This window comes from Microcaecilia unicolor, chromosome 8, assembly GCF_901765095.1.
Source record: "Microcaecilia unicolor chromosome 8, aMicUni1.1, whole genome shotgun sequence".
Taxonomy (NCBI): Eukaryota; Metazoa; Chordata; class Amphibia; order Gymnophiona; family Siphonopidae; genus Microcaecilia; species Microcaecilia unicolor.
In genome coordinates, this window is record NC_044038.1 from 52,864,794 (window position 1) to 52,882,606 (window position 17,813).

The 17,813-nt window shown below is 42.1% G+C and overlaps 1 protein-coding gene across 3 annotated transcripts in view; it reads right to left on the reverse strand.

Moving 5' to 3' along the window:
- The window catches only part of JPT2 (Jupiter microtubule associated homolog 2), a 28,553-nt gene that overhangs the window by 8,227 nt on the left and 2,513 nt on the right, over nucleotides 1-17,813 (reverse strand). For 2 of the 3 annotated variants that reach the window (XM_030213496.1, XM_030213497.1), the window contains exons 2-4: nucleotides 17,299-17,447; nucleotides 10,661-10,806; nucleotides 4,188-4,239 (exon numbers count right to left, since the gene is read on the reverse strand). In XM_030213496.1, the coding sequence (XP_030069356.1) occupies nucleotides 4,188-4,239; nucleotides 10,661-10,806; nucleotides 17,299-17,365 (265 nt within the window). In that variant the 5' untranslated portion in view covers nucleotides 17,366-17,447. Of the gene's footprint in view, nucleotides 1-4,187; nucleotides 4,240-10,660; nucleotides 10,807-17,298; nucleotides 17,451-17,813 lie in introns of all 3 variants that reach the window. The other variant, XM_030213495.1, reaches the window with a different exon arrangement.

Genomic DNA, 17,813 nt, shown 5'->3' on the forward strand with positions numbered 1-17,813 from the left:
TCAGCTCCCTCACTAGCCACCTCAAAGGCCTGAGACCTAGACCAAAATCTCACGCTGTGAGCCACTGAACAAAGAACAACTAACGTCTCTGGCCTAAGGCCTGTTCTCTAGCAACTGAGCAACCTTGAACTCACCCAAGTCTTCCACCAATGTCTCTAGATCCTCTCCAAAGAGCACCATTCCCCAAAAGGGTAACTGAGCAAGCCGTATCTTAGACGCCATGTCAGACCACTGATGAAGCCAGAGAAAACAACACTGCAACTGACAAGGCTCTGACCAAATCATACAGGGTAACCCTCAAAAAGGCCATCCCCATCTCCAAATTGGCAAGATCAGAAACCTCACCAGGAACACCTGAAGATATTCTGCTTACCAAAAACAAGCCACATAGCTGCTGCATATCACAGCCTGTAAGGCCAAGACGAACACTTCGAAAGACAAGAAAAGCCTCCATATGATGATCCTAGGGATCCTTGAGAGCTACAACGCCCTTCTCTGGCACAGCTGTCTTCTTAGCTGCTATGGTGACTAATGCATCCACCTTGGGCATACAAAAACATGTTTCAGCTTCACTGCTGGGAGCTTGTACAGGCGAGACATAGCTCCAACAACCCTCAGAGCAGCATCAGGATGCTGCACTGCCTCCATGAAGCTCTGAGATCCTCATTAAATGGAAAAATAGGAAGCTTGCAGGTACCACCTTTCAGCAAGGGATCTCCTTTCCTGGGAAATACAGGTTACGCCTCTTCCAGTCCCAAGCACTGCAGGACCTGATAGGTAAACAGGGCAGCACCTGCCTGTGAAAAATCCTGAACATGGAGGCGTCTTCCCCCAGTGGCAGCTCTGACCCTTCCTTGGGACGATTCTGGGGCCAATACTCATCCATGACAAGCCCCTTCTCCAGATGAAACGAGGAGAAATCCTCTTGCTCATAGGGCACAGCACATGGACAATTGGCCTCAGAAGGCCCCTCCTGGTCCTGAGGCCCCAAGACCTCTTCAGACACGGTCCTGGTGAGACACCGCTTCAAACACTAAGCCTGGTGAAGCAGTAAAACAAAATTCTGGGGAAACTGGGGAGAATCCACAGCATCATGCCTGTTAAAGGAAGGCGGGGTGGTGGAATCTCCTGCCTGGGCAGAAGAGAGTCTAACAGCTCTGATTTTTCCACCGATGACCATACCTCTGCCGCCCCAGCCATCAGTCCAGAACAGGAACTGGAAGGTCCAGAAACCTCAGGAAGGGGCACCATCTTCCCACAGATGATTCTTCACACACCCAGCATAAGCCACTGACCATAGACAACAAGCAGTGAGCATTTCCCATGGGATCTGTCATTTGATCCACCACATGGGAAGCTGTAAAGATGTCCCCACTTCTGATAGTTCCCGACCAAAGTCCCAGGCAGGAACCCAGACACCAGAAGGATCAGCAGCACTTTTTTTTTTTTTTTTGCTTCAGTAAGCTGTTGGTTGCTCTGTTCCCACCCAGGGAAGCATTAGGGCATTAAGAAAGAGGGGGCTGAGGCAAACTGTGACTCTGAAGGTGGGAGGGATCTGCATTATGGAGTGCAGTGGAGTGCCCCCCCCCCCCCCAAAGCTCACAACCTACAAGTCTTGGCCCTACCGCAGACAGGCTAATATATGCTCACAAATCCAGAAATATAAAGGGAACTGTGTAGGAAAAGTGTACCCTCCTCTTTATTTAGGATATTTAAAATATTCTATGACCTCCTTAATAGTTTTCTTGCTGTTTCTCTTTTCTTTCTTTTGTTCTTTTTAGTTTCAAACAATTTTTATTGTCAATATAAAAATTGAATTAAACATCAACTGGAATTTTCATTTGTTACAACCCCCTCACCCCCTTAGCTCAAAAAGGCCTACCTACTATTTAATAAGGAGACTGAAAAAGACAGAGGTACTTGGGTCTGCATAGGACTAGTGACATCACTATTAGTTCTCAGTCTCCCATCTGCTGCTAGGAGGATATATACCCACTCATTGTGAACAGTCTGGAGTAGATGCTAAGAAAACAAATCAGCCATTCTTTAACTAGTGGATATCTGATTTGTTGCAAAACAGTGTCTACCACCTCGTAATCTAATGGGTGAAGCTGTAGCTTAATATCCTTGGATTTACGATTTATTTACTTAGTGTCAGGTCACTAAACAAATATGACAAATGGAGAGACTTTTGGCTTACATGAAGCTAGCTGCAATAAAAATTTACATTTTAGTGTCATATTTAAGCCATTTTTTTTGTATACACTGTAGATCAAAGCAATTTATTTTTGGAGCCTTGCAATGAATGACAGACAAAATCCTCCAGACGATAGAGGCAGAATGGAGTTCCTAGCAGCTTTCCTCCTTCTATAGCACCTTGGGAAGAGAATATTTTCTGATGTTTCTGATCTTCCTCCTTACAGCTTCAGAAGAGGTGTCAATGAGAGGGAGGGATGGCAGCAGTGGTATAGGAGAGGTATGAGGCACTGGGTTAAGCAGGTGGGGAGCTTAGCCTCCCCAAGCCTCTTATACAGGGTGCCTATAGTTGTCCGTCAAAGATCTAGACCTTTGTATCCAGAGTACAGAAGAGTCTGAATACCAACTTAGGCTGGACAACCCCAGTCCTTGAGGGTCATAATCAAGTCAGGTTTTTCCTAAAGGAAATGCATGGGATTTACACGCATGCACTACCTCCATTGTATGAAAACAAGATCAAGCATATTCATTGTGGGAATCCTGAAAACCCAACCTGACGAGGGCTGAAGCTGGACATCTCTGACCATGTCAACCACTGAGGTTAAGAAGGTAAAGAAATTTCCATTAAGTTTAAATGAGACAGTACAGAAAAAAAAAGTAAGATTTCTTTATTAACACCATTACTATATCTTGAGGGATTTCCTCTGGGAAGGCAAGAAGGGTTCTTGTTACTTAACCTTCTATTGCCCCAGGTATAAAAAGAGATTGAGAGTTCTCCAGGGACAGAGAAAGTACCTGCATATAATGTGTACAGTGCATCTAGTAGCATTGTAGAAATGATTAATAGTAGTAGTTTAAAGAAGAGAATGACATGGGGACTGGGACAAACTTTGTCCTGATGTCACTTTCATCTTTGAAGCCTATTAATGAACTGGACTGTTATTTATGTTTGATTTATGCAGACGACAATATTTTTATTTTTTGGAAAAACAATCAAACATGCTAGCAAAAGCTAGCAAAATTTGAATGAGGGATCCTGTACATCCTGCTACCAGCACACATCTAAGAAGACATTGTCTATTGCATGAAGGACTGTGCGGAGAGCTAGACAATCTTGAGATTGTTGTTGACTTATTCATCCACAGATTTAAAAAAATCATAACAGTGCTTCATAGGGCATATTTCTCCCCTGTAGGGCATACAGAACAGGTTGTATTTTGTACCCCTGGACATTTTAACAACACGGTGGATTAGGATTCCTTGGGGTAGTAGAAGTCAGTTATTGTTGGGGTTGGAAGGGTAGAGGGTGGTGGGAGGGTTTAGTTGTAATTTATACACAACAGTTGCACAGCATATTGTTCCTTTTTATACTTTACTAAAAAGATTTAACTATAAAATCATAAATGTTTGAGGCTTCTGCAGATGAGGACAGAGCCCACGGGGATGGGGTGGGGACGGAGACAGAACCCATGGGGACAAATTTTATCTCCGTGTCACTCTCTAGTTTAAAGCAGTAGGACAACTGCAACATGGGATTTTCTCCTAGTTTATAGGTGATGCAGAAAAGTATACATTTACAGAGTTAAAAAGAACAGTATGATTTGAGACACTGCTGGTAGTTTATCCTTTGAGAGGAGATAACAGCCTAACAGAGGATTTTACACCTTTGGAATGTACCTATCAAGTTAGTTAATAGATACTGCTATTTACAAAGTAAGAGTTTTAAGTAATGTTTATTAAATAACGTAGCCATCTTTACATAATTCCTAAAAGACAAAAGACATGTACACAATTCAACATTTCTACTCATTTTACCAAAAAACTAATCCCCTCCTTCTCCAACAGCAACGTTTAACTAGTGGAAGTCTCACCACAAGCAGATTAGATCTGAATGGGTTGATCAGCATTTCCAATTCAGTTACAAGTATCTGCAATTAAAACTACAGGGTCTGAAGTTTAAATTAGTACAACAGCTAATTTTCTGTACTCACCTTTCACACAAAGCTTCGAGTCTCCTTCCCCTTCACGTAAACAGATGTTATCCTGTATTTAAAAAAAAACCAAACCAAAATTGTTGGGTTTTAAAATAATGCCCAATATGAAAGTGAATTAGGGAGAGGAAGTGATGTGTGTGGCCTGAATGGTAGCTTAAGTCTGTATGCTCCTTCCTATGCTGAGGAAATAAAGCAAGAACAAAAGCATTTCCAAGTACTGGGGTCCCAAAAGGAATGCACAGAAAGCGAAAGGTAGTGGAAGAATGGCTAGCAAGGTGAAACAACTGACAGGTACGAGATGTGGTCAGTGCAATGAGGAAGGCCAACATTGGCAGCTCACTCACCATTAGTAAGCATGGCGCCAGACAGAGAGCAGCAGCCGTCAGAAGCAGAGTACACATTGAGTAAAGTGGGCACCTGTGCTGCAAGGTGATAATGCTTCTCAGATCAAGACGACATTAATTTAAAAAAATGTGCATGGCAAAAATCAGGAACCCTGGAACAAGGGTGGCTGAGTCAGGCCACGAGACAGCAGTGATTATTTCCCTCATGTTCCTCTATGAGGCTTAAAATGAACAAACTGGACATAAAATACATAATTTTGACTTGGGGATACATGAACAACCTATTTAGAGAAGTGCCAAAGGAATGAGGCACTGATCATGTGGAATTAAGTTGTCCATGAATGTTGTAAAGCAAATAACTCAGAAGGTGCCATGGCTGGCTGGGTACCAAAACCCATGGAAAGAGCATAAGAGTGCTGGGGAAGCCATCAGTAGTCAATCAGATATTGTGATACAATTTAGAACTTATATAGACAATATATATTCTAGAAAGCAAGACACAAAAGGAAAGTGTCCTTAAGGGAGCACCAGTACAGATTCCAGGATCTCTCAGCACTCATGTTGAATATGGCTTAATCTCACCTCAATCTTTTCACATCCTAAATAAACAAACAGATGTCTGACTCAGCTTGACAATTTAAGGCAAGCAGACTGCAGTTTGAGTGTAGGTGGCTTGGCGAGCCCTCTGAATGCTGAGCTTGGTGGTGAACAGCAGCTATATAAAATGATGGGATCTAAGATGACAGCGAAGTGGAAGAATGGCAGGGAATACCAGAGAAAAGGGAAAACATCAAAAACAGAATATTGAACCACAGTCCTCTGGCTGGAGGACAGTGAGCTGGCACCTACTTACTTCTTCTAGGGCTTATAACGGAAGGCAATATGGACACTAGTGAAAAGAAAAGATCTTGAAAGACTTGAGGAGGGGGGCTAAGACAACAGCTGGATGAAAGATTTGTTTAAGACAGGTCTATAGGCCCAAGGTAAGATCTGGGTTAAATTAGTGGAGAAAAGCTGGACTGAGATGACATTATCTGGAATATATGAGCAGAGGGGACTTAAAAGCATCCTTTCCTTCATGAACCTGCTCCCAAACTGGGGCAAGGGGAGGACAGACTGGTTGCTGAAAGTCACCAAGTCAGTTCTTTATGCTTTGCCATCTAGGGAGTGTAGCCCTAGCACTGGATGGGATGGCCAGCTAAGGGGCTGGGGGATCTGAGTGAATTTGTTGCATGCTATTGTGAAGGGGAGCTGGGAAACAGCTGAATCAGGGAGCAGGAAACATGGAGGAAGCTAACAAGAGCTGTTGAAGTATGAAGCTTGGCAAAAGGGTTAATCCTTGAGAAAAAGGCATTTGCAGCTCTTAAAAATTTCTACCTCTCTAGGAGATGTGATTCTGGTGCAGGAGAAATAATTTGTAGGGAGGGGATAAAGGTCCCTTGTTGGCCTCTGCCAACACAAGGTTTAAGAAAGGGGGTGGCAGTCCAGAGATTGTCAATGGGGAGATACAAATCAGTAAATGTCTGCACTCGGGCAGTAGTGTACACTGTATCAAATGTTTATGGGCCCGATAAAAACTGGATATCCTCTTAGGAAACTTAAAAGCCTTCCTGGCAAACTGTCAAAAGAGCTGATATTGAAGGAGTGATATGTTGATATTGAGCTTTGAGGGGATCTCTACCAGTGTAGTACATAGGTCATCATTGGGACATTGGGGGGGACACGTAGAGGAGAGACCTGGGCCAGGGTTGGACAAGCGCATCAATCCCTTCAGATCTGAACTTTGCCACTGAAGTAGTGAGCCACTTTAGAACTGGACCTGCGTGCCATCAGATCTATCACAGGAACCCACCAGTGGGCCGTGGGCTGTGATCCGAGTGAAAGCTGGCTGAGAAAGCTCCCATTCCCCCAGATCCAGCTGGTTCCAGCTGAGGAAGTCCGCCTGTACATTTAAAGGACCTCACAATGTGTGCTGCTTACAGAAGGGACAGGTGTTTCTCCGCCCAGAAGTGATGCTTCCTTCGCGAGCGGAGCACTCAGTGTGCCCCCCTTGCCTATTGACATATGTGACCGCCGTTGCGAGGCCTCTGAAAGGATGCGGGCTGATAATGCTTGGCTTCCCTGAAACAGGAGCAGTGCTGCCTCGAGGAGAAGCTCATCCTACTCCTATCCTCCAGCAGACATTGGCCTTTGGGGAAGACCTAGAGAAGCTATGTTAAGGCTCTGGGGGACCCAAAGAGCAGCTTACCTCAAAAGGGTAACCCAGCCAAGGCCACATCTGCTGCCCAATGTCTCAACCAAATCCAACGACAGGCAGTCAACGCTAGGGATATCTCCTTGGCTGATTACTGAAGAATATCAAAGCAGGTCTGTCAGATACACCAGGCCAGATTCCACAGCAGACAGGGATTCAATACGCTCATCCGTAGCGGACAACTTCTGGACCCACGAGCGAAAAGCATGTGCCACACAGGACCCGCATACAGATGCCTGGAGGCATAAGGTCGCCACCTCAAATGCCATCTTAATGGAAGACTCCAATTTCTGATCCTGTGGGTCCTTAAGAGCTGCACCCGTTCCACTGACAGAGTGGTTATTTTAATGACTGCCATAATCAAGGAGTCCACAGTCAGCATACAGGAGTCCTCAGTCAGCATATGCAGGTATTACGAGTCCTCTGAACACAGGAGGTAAAGGCGTGCCATAGCCCATGTCACTCGTAGGCAAGTATCTGGTGCATCCCACTGTGCAAAAATGAGGACTTTCATGGCCTCATGAAGATGGAGGGACTTTGAGGGACTCTTGGACCCTGACATAATGGAAGGGGTAGAAGATGCTGTGGGAACTGAGTTGGGGGGGGGGGGGGGGGAAGGTTCAACACCTCCAGCATCTGGACAACGAGGGAGGGTAATTCTTCCTTCTAGAACAGGCGCTCTGCTGTGGGTCGTCCCCGTCCTTTGGCGGCAATTTCCCCCTCCTCAAGTGCATCAGAGGCAACCTGAAGGGAGTCCCCTGACAGGTGGCCCAACTGCATCATCTATGGCCCGGGGGCCTCCACTCTGGTCTCTTAGGCAAAAAAAAAGGAGGAAGGATGGCCAGGGACCCCTACACGGACAGGACCATAGATTCCCCTATGCACTTCAACAAAAAGGTTTTGTGCATTAAAAGCACAAATTCTGGGAAACACAGGGCAGCATCGGCCCCAGAAATCTATCACATGCCACGAAGTTCCTGCCTCCACCAGACCCAACACGAGAAACTGTCCTGGCTGCATTCCCGTGGTAAAGGCCGCATGCATCAGTCCAGAGGGTGGATACAAAATCGGTCAATGGTCTTGTCCCAAAAGTATATAGGGACAGGCTTATACATCTGAACATGTATACTCTAGAAGAAAGTCAGGAGAGGGGATATAATAGAGATGTTTAAATACCTTTATGGCATTAATGTACAAGAGGTGAGTCCTTTTCAAATGAAGGAAAACTCTGGAATGAGAGGGCAAAGGATGAAGAAGAGGAAACAGGCCCATGAATAACCTAAGAAAATATTCTTTCACAGAAAGGATGGTGAACATGTGGATTGGCCTGCTGGTAGAGGTTGTGGAGACAAGGACTGTCTGAAAAGGAGGAGTTAGTGGTTACCGAGGATGGGCAGACTGGATGGGTCATTTGGTCCTTAGAAACATAACAGCAGATATGTATTCTATATAAGTGCACAGGAAGACACTGAGATGGTCACACATTACAATAATTCAACTCCTGAAGATTTTTTTGCCAAAAAGGGAAAAAACAACAACTTATGTTTATATGAAACAAAAGGGTTTTCCTCAACAGTAGGCTACAAAGACATAGCACAACTAAAAGGCTAAGCACAAATTATTAAGCACTAACCACTGTCTATCCACTGTGGAGCCTACAGACACATAAGAGTACCCTCTGCTTACACCCTTTTCTATTAAGAGTTTTCCTGGGCATCGTGTCAACATTGTAAGCAGCTTACTACGCCATAATATCTATTTGAATATTTTTACAGCTCAAATGGTCCAATGCCTATGTCCAAATTGTTCTTGCTGTAACATCACCTTGGGTGATTTTGAGTTTTTTTTTTTTTTTAAAGAAATTGTAATTAAAGCCTAATAAAGGAAACTAGGATTTTGAAGACATTAAGTGTAGCCATACTGGGTCAGACCAATGGTCCATCAAGCCCAGTATCCTGTTTTCCAAACAGTGGCCAAGTCAGGTCACAAGTACCTGGAAGAAACCCAATTAGCAGCAACATTCCATGCTACCAATCCTGGGGCAAGCAATTGCTTCCCCATGTCTGTTTCAACAGCAGACTATGGACTTTTCCTCCAGGAATTTGTCCAAACCTTTAAAGCCCAGATACGCTAACCGCCGTTACTACACCCTCTGGCAAAGAGTTCCAGAGCTTATTCGTTGACTGAAAAAACATTTACTCCTATTTGTTTTAGAAGTATTGCCATGTAACGTCAAGTGTCCCCTAGTCTTTGTACTTTTGGAACGCGTAAAAACGATTTACTTCTACTTGTTCCCTCAGGATTTTATAGATCTCAATTATACCTCCCCTCATCCATCTCTTTTCCAAGCTGAAGAGCCCTAACCTCTTTAGCCTTTCCTCATACGAGAGGAGGTCCACCCCCTTTATCATTTTGGTTGCTCTTCTTTGAACCTTTTCTAATTCTGAAATATCTTTTCTGAGAAATGGCAACCAGAACTGAACACAATACTCAAGGTGCGGTCGCACCATGGAGCGAAACAAAGTCATAGTATTTTCGGTCTTATTCACCATCCCTTTCCTAATAATTCCTAGCATCCTGCTTGCTTTTTTTTGGGCTGCCTCTGCACACTGAGCAGAAGATTTCAGCATATTATTATCTATAATGCCACCTAGATCTTTTTCTCAAGTGCTGACCCCCAAGGTGGGACCTAGCATCAGGTAACGATTCAGATTATTCTTTCCAATGTGCATCAACCTTGCATTTTTCCACGTTAAAATTTCATCTGCCATTTGGATGCCCAGTCTTCCATGCAATACTTCACAATTCGCACTTGTTTTAACAACCTTGAATAATTTTATATTATCTGCAGATTTAGTCACCTCGCTCGTCATTCCAATTTCCATATCATTTATAAGTGTTAAATAGCATCTGTCCCAATATAGATCCCTGCGGCACTCCACTGTTCAACCTTCTCCATTGAGAAAAATGACCATTTAACCCTACCCTCTGTTTTCTGTCTAATAACTAATTCTAATCCACACCAGAACCTTGCCTCCTATCCCATGACTAATTTTCTCAGGAGTTTCTTGTGAGGAACTTTATCAAAAGCTCACCTTTATCCACGTTTTTCCACGCCTTCAAAGAAATGAAGCAAATTGGTGAGGCAAGACTTCCCTTAGCTGAACCCATGCTGACTCTGTCCCATTAAACCATGTCTGTCTATGTGTTCTGTAATTTTATTCTTTATAATAGTTTCCACTAGTGTTACTGGTTGCTTTTTTTTTTTTTTAGTTTGGCTTATCCTACTTTCTTTGGGCTTCCAGCAGCAGTAGATCTAGAAACTATTGTCTCAAAAAGCCATCAATTAAATAGTCCAGCTCCCCTCCCTCCATTTTTCTTTAAGAAAAAAAAAAAAAAAAGAATCTCCCTCTAGTTATTGCCACAACAGTCCATGGCTTGGCATCACACTACAGCTCCTGCCCGAGCTCAATATGCATGCACCCAGAATTTGGCAAATATTAGTTCCGAACATTGCAGCCCCAGCTATCCTGAACTCCAATCCTATATCTGGTTAAAAAAGTTTGGACAAGTTCCTGGAGGAAAAATCCATCGTTTGCTATTGAGAGACATGGGGAACACACTGCTTGCCCTGGGATTAGTAGCATGGAATCTTGTTACTATTTGGGATTCTGCCAGGTACTTGTGACCTGGATTGGCCACTGTTAGAAACAGAATACTAGGCTAGATGGATCATTGGTCTGACCCGGTATGGCTATTCATATGATCCTTCACATAGTGCCACCACAAAAGTAATTTGTATGTATAATGAAACAGAAAATTAAGCACACTTGTTTTTATTCATTGCCATAACTGAAGTGTTGCTAATATACCTTGGGTTTATTCGGGTGTGGTCGGACTGTGGCTGCACCACATTCTGTGTCTCCAAAAATGTTGCTAGTCTTTCCACCAGGAGGATTAGTGCGCTTACGAATATGTACAGGATCAGGTTCCTGAAAGATACCGCTTTCTTTTCCTCCTGAAATAGACAGCAATGCTACTTGAAAGCAATTTAAAAAAAAAAAACACACACACAAAAAAAAACCCAAAACAAAAACACACACGCAGATTTCTCTAATTACCAAGAATACAAAAAATATACCATTTATTCTTAGCAGTAATTTTAGCTTCAAGTTTGGCAACTAATGGCAAAGCAACTTCAAAAGGAAGCCAACACCAAATCTGCTCACACAGTGCATGGAGAATAAGCTCATGTGTTATGAAATTAAATTATACCCACCATGAAAGTAGAGATATAGGCACAGGACTCACTTCCTGGCCATTTTTTCCAGCAACTGAATAGGAACGCATGCATGCAACTGAACAAAACAGCTCTTTATAACTCAAACTGCATTAGCCCATCTGCTTTTCTTTTTTAGAAAAACCTTCATCTTTGACACTGCTGAAAGGGAACCCATACATTCCAGAATCTGAAAACAGCAGGGAGGTAGAATTAGGACATCCCAATCACATTTCAATTCAGATTCTTACTACAGGTAGACTAATTAACTGGATACAGAGGTCCTTCAGGTACCTCTGTTAAGTGCTCAACTCTGTTCAAAAGATCTATCTACATGTCTATACACTGAAAAATCAAATGAGAACCCCAAAATTGCCACTATTCAGTTACCCTTCTGGAAAACACTGGGTAAGAAGGAAATTGAGTAAAGATTATGATGCTGCAGGAATAAAATTTTTCAACTTCATACATTACTAGAACTCATGAATCTATGTCAGACCAATAAAGTACTACCTACAGCTTGTTCACTATTTCCATATACCTGTGGGGATTAACATAGCAACCACGTTAATGCATGCAAAAAAACAGGTATCACAAAAGCATTTGTTAAGTTGTTTGACTGTCAGTGGCTTGCTAAGTAAGATGTCAGCATGTAGTCTTGCAATTCTAACCAAACTGAATTTCTTCTTTTATTCATTTTCCATCATGATGCCGTTAGATTCAATATTTATCTACATCAGTGTAAATGAACTGAGCTCTTTTCTCCTGAGGCATTGATTGTCAACCCTTTCCTCAGGGCACATTCAACTAGTTGGGGTCTTAGGATAACCATGATAAATATGCATGAGACCTATTTCCATACTAATAAGGAAGTGCACGTAGTTCTTTCATGCATATTCATTGTGGATATTCTGAAAACCCAACTGCCTAGGTGTGCCTTGAAAAGTGAAACAAAATGCCATATCTGTCATTTACTGCTTATTTTTGGAAAACAAATCTGAATTCAGCTCCTTCTTAGAAAAGCAGGATGTGTATATTTTCAAATTTCTGTGCTCTGGCTCCAAGATATTATAGGAACTATATTCTGTGAAGATATTAAAAGGGGAAGCTGAGATGGTTTTAGAGCTCAAAGCTAGGCTTCCATTTATTACGGCGTTAATGTCAGGCACTGGCATACCAAGGGCAAGGTGGTCCACCCCAGGTGCACGCTGCAAAGGGTGCGCTGTGCAGCTGTCGGCTCCGCCGGTTCCCTGCTCCCTCCAATGTTACTTCTTGTTCCGGGGCAGGGAACCAGAGGAGCCAAAAGTCATGCGACTGCTCCCTGCACCCCCCGCCACAGGAGGTAAGAGCAATGTGCTTGGGGGGAGGGGGGGTGTGGAGGTGCACAGTGGCGATCCACCCCAGGTGGCAGCCAACCTAGGGACTGATGTCAAGCCATTATGTTACATTTGTAGAATTTGCATGCAGAGCATATTCATGCAGTACATGGTGGAGATCTACAATAATTCGTTTGTGAACTTGCCATCTTCCCTAAATACAGATCTCAAATGTGAAACTTGAAGTATAGGCAAAGTTTCATATTTTGCTTTATATATATATATTTTTTTTTTTAAAGGAGAAATTAGGTCTTATCCAATAATTTTCTTTACACTAGTTCAGAACCTGTGGGATACCTGTGTTCATGAACCAGCAGGTGGTGATAGAGAACTGAAAACTGAACCAGAGACATCTTTTTGGATCCAATCCAGCTCCTCTATTCTTACTCCTTGCCTAAGTAAACACTAATGCAGAATAAACACAACCTTAAACAACTCACTAACCTAACACTAACCAGACAACCAAACAAGTGTGGACCTCTCATCTCTGGACAACTTGTAGAGAACAAGAGATGCAGAAAGCACCATGCAAGATGTCATTATCTGACCCATTATTTCACTACAACAAAGAGTCCAAATCTCCCGTAAAAAAACACAAGAAAACAACAAAAACAGAAGATGTCCAGAAAGACCAAACTAAAATCACAGATGTAAAAAAGCCCAATTTGTTTATTAAAACCCTACATGGTCCGTGTTTCAGCCAAAGAGGCCTTCTTCAGGGGTCTAAAACAAGAATACAACGTATATAAAAACATATCTCATACATGGTACAGAGGATAATATGCAAAAGTGACATTAAGATAAAAATTATAAATATTTAAGACATGTACATTGCCACTGTGGACATGGCGTACAAAATGGAGGCCACAAGTAGCCCGTTCCCTGCAAGAAATCAAGCAATATCTGGGTGAGCCACAAGAGATGGCTTCTGTAAATTGGCCCTCAAACAGGCCAAAGCTGCAATATGAACTTTTAGAGAAGCCAAACGCCAATCCTTTCTGAAGACCTGCCTGGAGAAATGCTAAGATTTGTGCGATCCAAGCAGAGAAGGGAGAAAGTCTGCACTTAGAACACCAGCCCTCGAATGTCCTCCATACCGTCACATGACCCATGGATGTACAGTATTTGAGCCTGAAGAAAGATAGCAATGACTTAATCAGAATAACCTTTTCGTCTCAACTGAGCCCTTTCAAAAGTCCAACTCATAAGACCAAAACAGGCATAGATTCATCATGAGCACCTGACCTTGCTTCAGTAGGCTATGAACCTGCGGAAGATGGAGAGGACCCCCATTCACTACTACTACTTATTTCTATAGCGCTACTAGACGCACGCAGCGCAGTACACTTGACATGAAGAGACAGTCCCTGTTCAACAGAGTTTACAATCTAATTAAGACAACAGGACAAATAAGGGATAAGGGAATTACTAAAGGTGAGAATGATAAAAAAAATAGGTACTGAACAAGTGAATAAGGGTTAGGCGTTAAAAGCAGCAGTTGAATCAGGTCTGTATACCACAGCCAATCTGGAGCTCAAGAATTATTTGACACTGGTGCAATACGATCCTTTTGAACATATGGCCTATCATGAGCCAAGGAAGGAAGACATACAGTAGATGCATCTCTGGTCAGGGATGCAGTAGGCATAATCTCTATTCTTTCTATCAGCTGAAAGAACTTGGGCACTTTAGCATTCCTTTTTGTCACCATCAAGTCCAGAAGTGGAAAACCCATCAGTCCATTATCAGCTGAATCCCCTGGCTAGATAGTTCCCATTCTCCTGGGTCCAAGGAGTGACTGATGAGAAAGTCTGCCTCCATATTCAAGGATCCCATGATGGAAGTTGCTGACAAGTAGAAAAGATTTTTATCCTACCACTTCATAAGGGAGGCTGCCTCTACCACCATCTGTAGGAAAGTGGGTCCCGCCTTGCTTGCTGATATAAAACCATCAAAAAGACAGAGGCTTATGGTATCTAGGGAAGGAGGGGTAAAGTTTTTATTGGGTAAGGCATATATTGTTGGCAAAAAAAACAAACAAAAAACCATTGTTAATCATTGGTTACAGATGGAGGCCCCTTCCTTCTGGTATTGACACTATAGATTTCATTCTTTATTGTTTTGGGAGTCTATACTTTAAAGCGACAAAGAGCATTTCCTTTGGTATGGAGTGGTTACCTTTCTCTGTTAGTACCCAGGACTCAGAGTTTAGTTTTAAACATTTAGGGACACACATTTGGTATTCCTCTAGGATTGGAAGTTTTCTCTTTGAACAAGATAGGGTGAGTGATGATAGGCAGTACCTTCTTGGAGGTTTACAGGCATAGTGGGAGGTAAAGTATATTGGTTAAGGGTTTTTTTTACTCTGTTTTTGATGCTGATAATTTGTGTTCAGATATTATGTATACTATTGCCTCCTGTGGGTATGATGATTCTTTGATAAATTCCACTTGGGTAACTTCACTTGGTTTAAGTGGGGGTCATGGGGTTGTTCCATGTTCTCTTATGGCGGGCTATCAGAATCAAAGCCCACTACTTTCTTTTGCTCAGTTCTGGAGGGGTTCTAGTTTGACGGCATCACATGCATTTATATGTCTTCATCAGTTCAGCTGTTTATCTATGGATAATATAACAAACAAGATTTGCACCTAATTAACAAGAAGATTTAACTACAGGGATGGGTGAGGGTGAGAATGCAAATTATAAAAAAAAATGTTGAACTACTTACGTATTTGTTTGATTTAATGTATTTTTATTTATCTGTTCAACAAAAACAAAGCCACCGACGTCGCTTTCTCAGAGAAAACTCAGACCAGGGCCCCTGACAGAAAGCAGTCACTTAAGGCATTGTGCACTGCCCTGAGCTCCAAGTGATTTAATCAATCACTAAGACTCCTGTTCCGTCCAGATGCCCTGTGCCAGACTGAACTTGTAATAAGCTCCACAACCTGACTTGCTGACATTCATTGTCACCTCCTCCCATTGTGTTATTGGAAAGGGAGCTCCGACCGTCAAATTCCTGGGTGACAACCACTACATACTCCGTTTAGTACCAAGCGTCCAAGGAGGATGAAAGGCATACTTCTGTGACACTGGAGTCCAGCGGCTGAGAAGAGATCCCTGTACTGGCAGCATATGATCCCTTGCCCATGGCACCACTTGCACACTGCCGTCATTGACCCCAGAACCTGGATATAGTCCCAGACTCTGGCCTGCCTTGACCGAGAAGACAAGTCTATTGAACCAGCTTCAACCTCCTCTGCTCCATGTAACTGAAGAAAGAGGTGGTTTAGGACCATATAGCCAAAAAAAAAAAAAAGGGACCACTGATTGTCACACAAGTATTCACATATGTCCTTCCAAAAGGTTTGGGGAAATGATAAACAAATTCTTATGAAGACTGAAAAAAACATTATAAAATAAAGATATAGAATGTTTATGTATTGGTTAAGCATTTAAGACTCAAGAGTTGAGGATAAAATTCTTTAATTCCAATCCTGAACCTTTCAAAGCCTGATGTAAAAAGAGTACCAGTTAAAAAAAAAATGCGAGTCAGACAGACAAAAATCACTCTGCAATGGAGAGAATTTTAATTCTGTCATTAATTGAGAAATTAACCAAATATTATTAGTATGCCAATTGTGCTAAATCAACAGGGGCATTACCAATGAGAATCTTGAAATTCTGCCATATGGGTAAATCATAAAAAAATTGAAAAAAAGAGGTGGTATGTTTTAAGGTGATTACATGCATCAATGGTAGCAATTACTACAGAATAAGAAACAAACGCCCATGTTTACTAAGGTGCGCTATGGGCAAGTTAGCATTTTTAACATGCAAAAATGGTTTAACCCGTCTTAAATTTAAGGGCATGTTAGAAACGCTAACGCACCTTAGTAAACATACCCCAGATTGTTTAATTGGAGTCATTTCATCGATCGAACAAATTGGGATAGTGTGTACCATATTATTTTCTAATACCAAACGTGTAGGTGTAATAAGCATTCATGAATTAAGATATGGTGGTGGAGAGAAAACAAAGCAGTGATAAGGGAGTAGAGTAGCCAACAGGACACTTCCAAAGAAGCACGAGGAAGACCTAGAAAAACAAAACCATTCAGAACCATGATTAAGAATAAAAGAGTTGTGATAATGGAGTGGAGTGACCTAGAGGCATATTTTCAAAGCACTTTGGGAGGCTAAGTTCCATAGGTTTCTATGGAACTTTGGGAGGCTAAGTGCTTTGAAAATGAGCTTGCTAGTGGTTAAAGCACCAGTCTTGATATCCAGAGGTGCCAGTTCAAATCCCATCGCTGCTCCTTGTGATTTTAGGCAAATCACTTAACCCTCCACTGCCTCAGGTACAAAATTAGATTGTGAGTCCTCCTGGGACAGAGAAATATACAGAGTACCTGAATGTAACTCACCTTGAGCTACTACTGAAAAAGGTGTAAGCAAAATCCAAATAAATAAAATAGATGAAGTTTGGGAAATTAACTATATTTTAGCATTTATCAGTATGGTCAACATTTTTTTTTTCATTGAAAGACAAAAAAAAGTCACAAATATCTAAGTGGCATGCTGCATCACAGCTATCTAAAAGTCTACATTAATTTTCCAGAACACAGCATTACATCTGCTTTATCTTACATGACTTTGGAGCAGGGCCACTGCAATGTTGGCAAATTGGGCAATTGCACAGAAGTCAAGCTGAAGAGGGGTGAACAAATATTCTTTAAAAGGTTAGTCGATTTAAACATGTAAGCCTGAAAAGCAAGAGAGGCCATATGTAACCTATGTTTAAAGTAATTTTCTTCTGATTTACGAAGTACACGTCATATTCCTTCCCAATTACCTGGAGGATTTGATCTCTTGGGTACATTCTGAGGTTCTACTGGTGAGCCAAAGATGTTGGATGCCATCTTATGTGATTTGATAAGTGGTAGGTCGTCTTGAGGACTCCCAAATAGACTGCTGGAACCTCCTCCAGGGGGTTTCAGAACCCTGCTGAAACACAATGTATGGTACACAATAAGCATTGCTTTAGAAGTTAAATGTACAGTTATCAGACTTCCTGGGCCTGTGGAAGAAAGTTTCTCATTTCAACAAGGTAATTATGCTGCAATATATAAAGCACCACAAAAAGGCAAGCAATGTGTTTCCCACACTTTAGAAACTCACACCTCAGAACCAGAAGCTGTCCTGTTGACTAGAATATAATGGGATATACAAGAGCAGAAATTGTAATTCCAAACTCAAATGTTCATGTCCCTCACTTCAAAACAAGAATCAAGAGAACAAATGTCAACAGTTACAAAAAGCTATACAGACATCCTACCAGTAGAATATGTAAAAACTTAACAGAAAAAA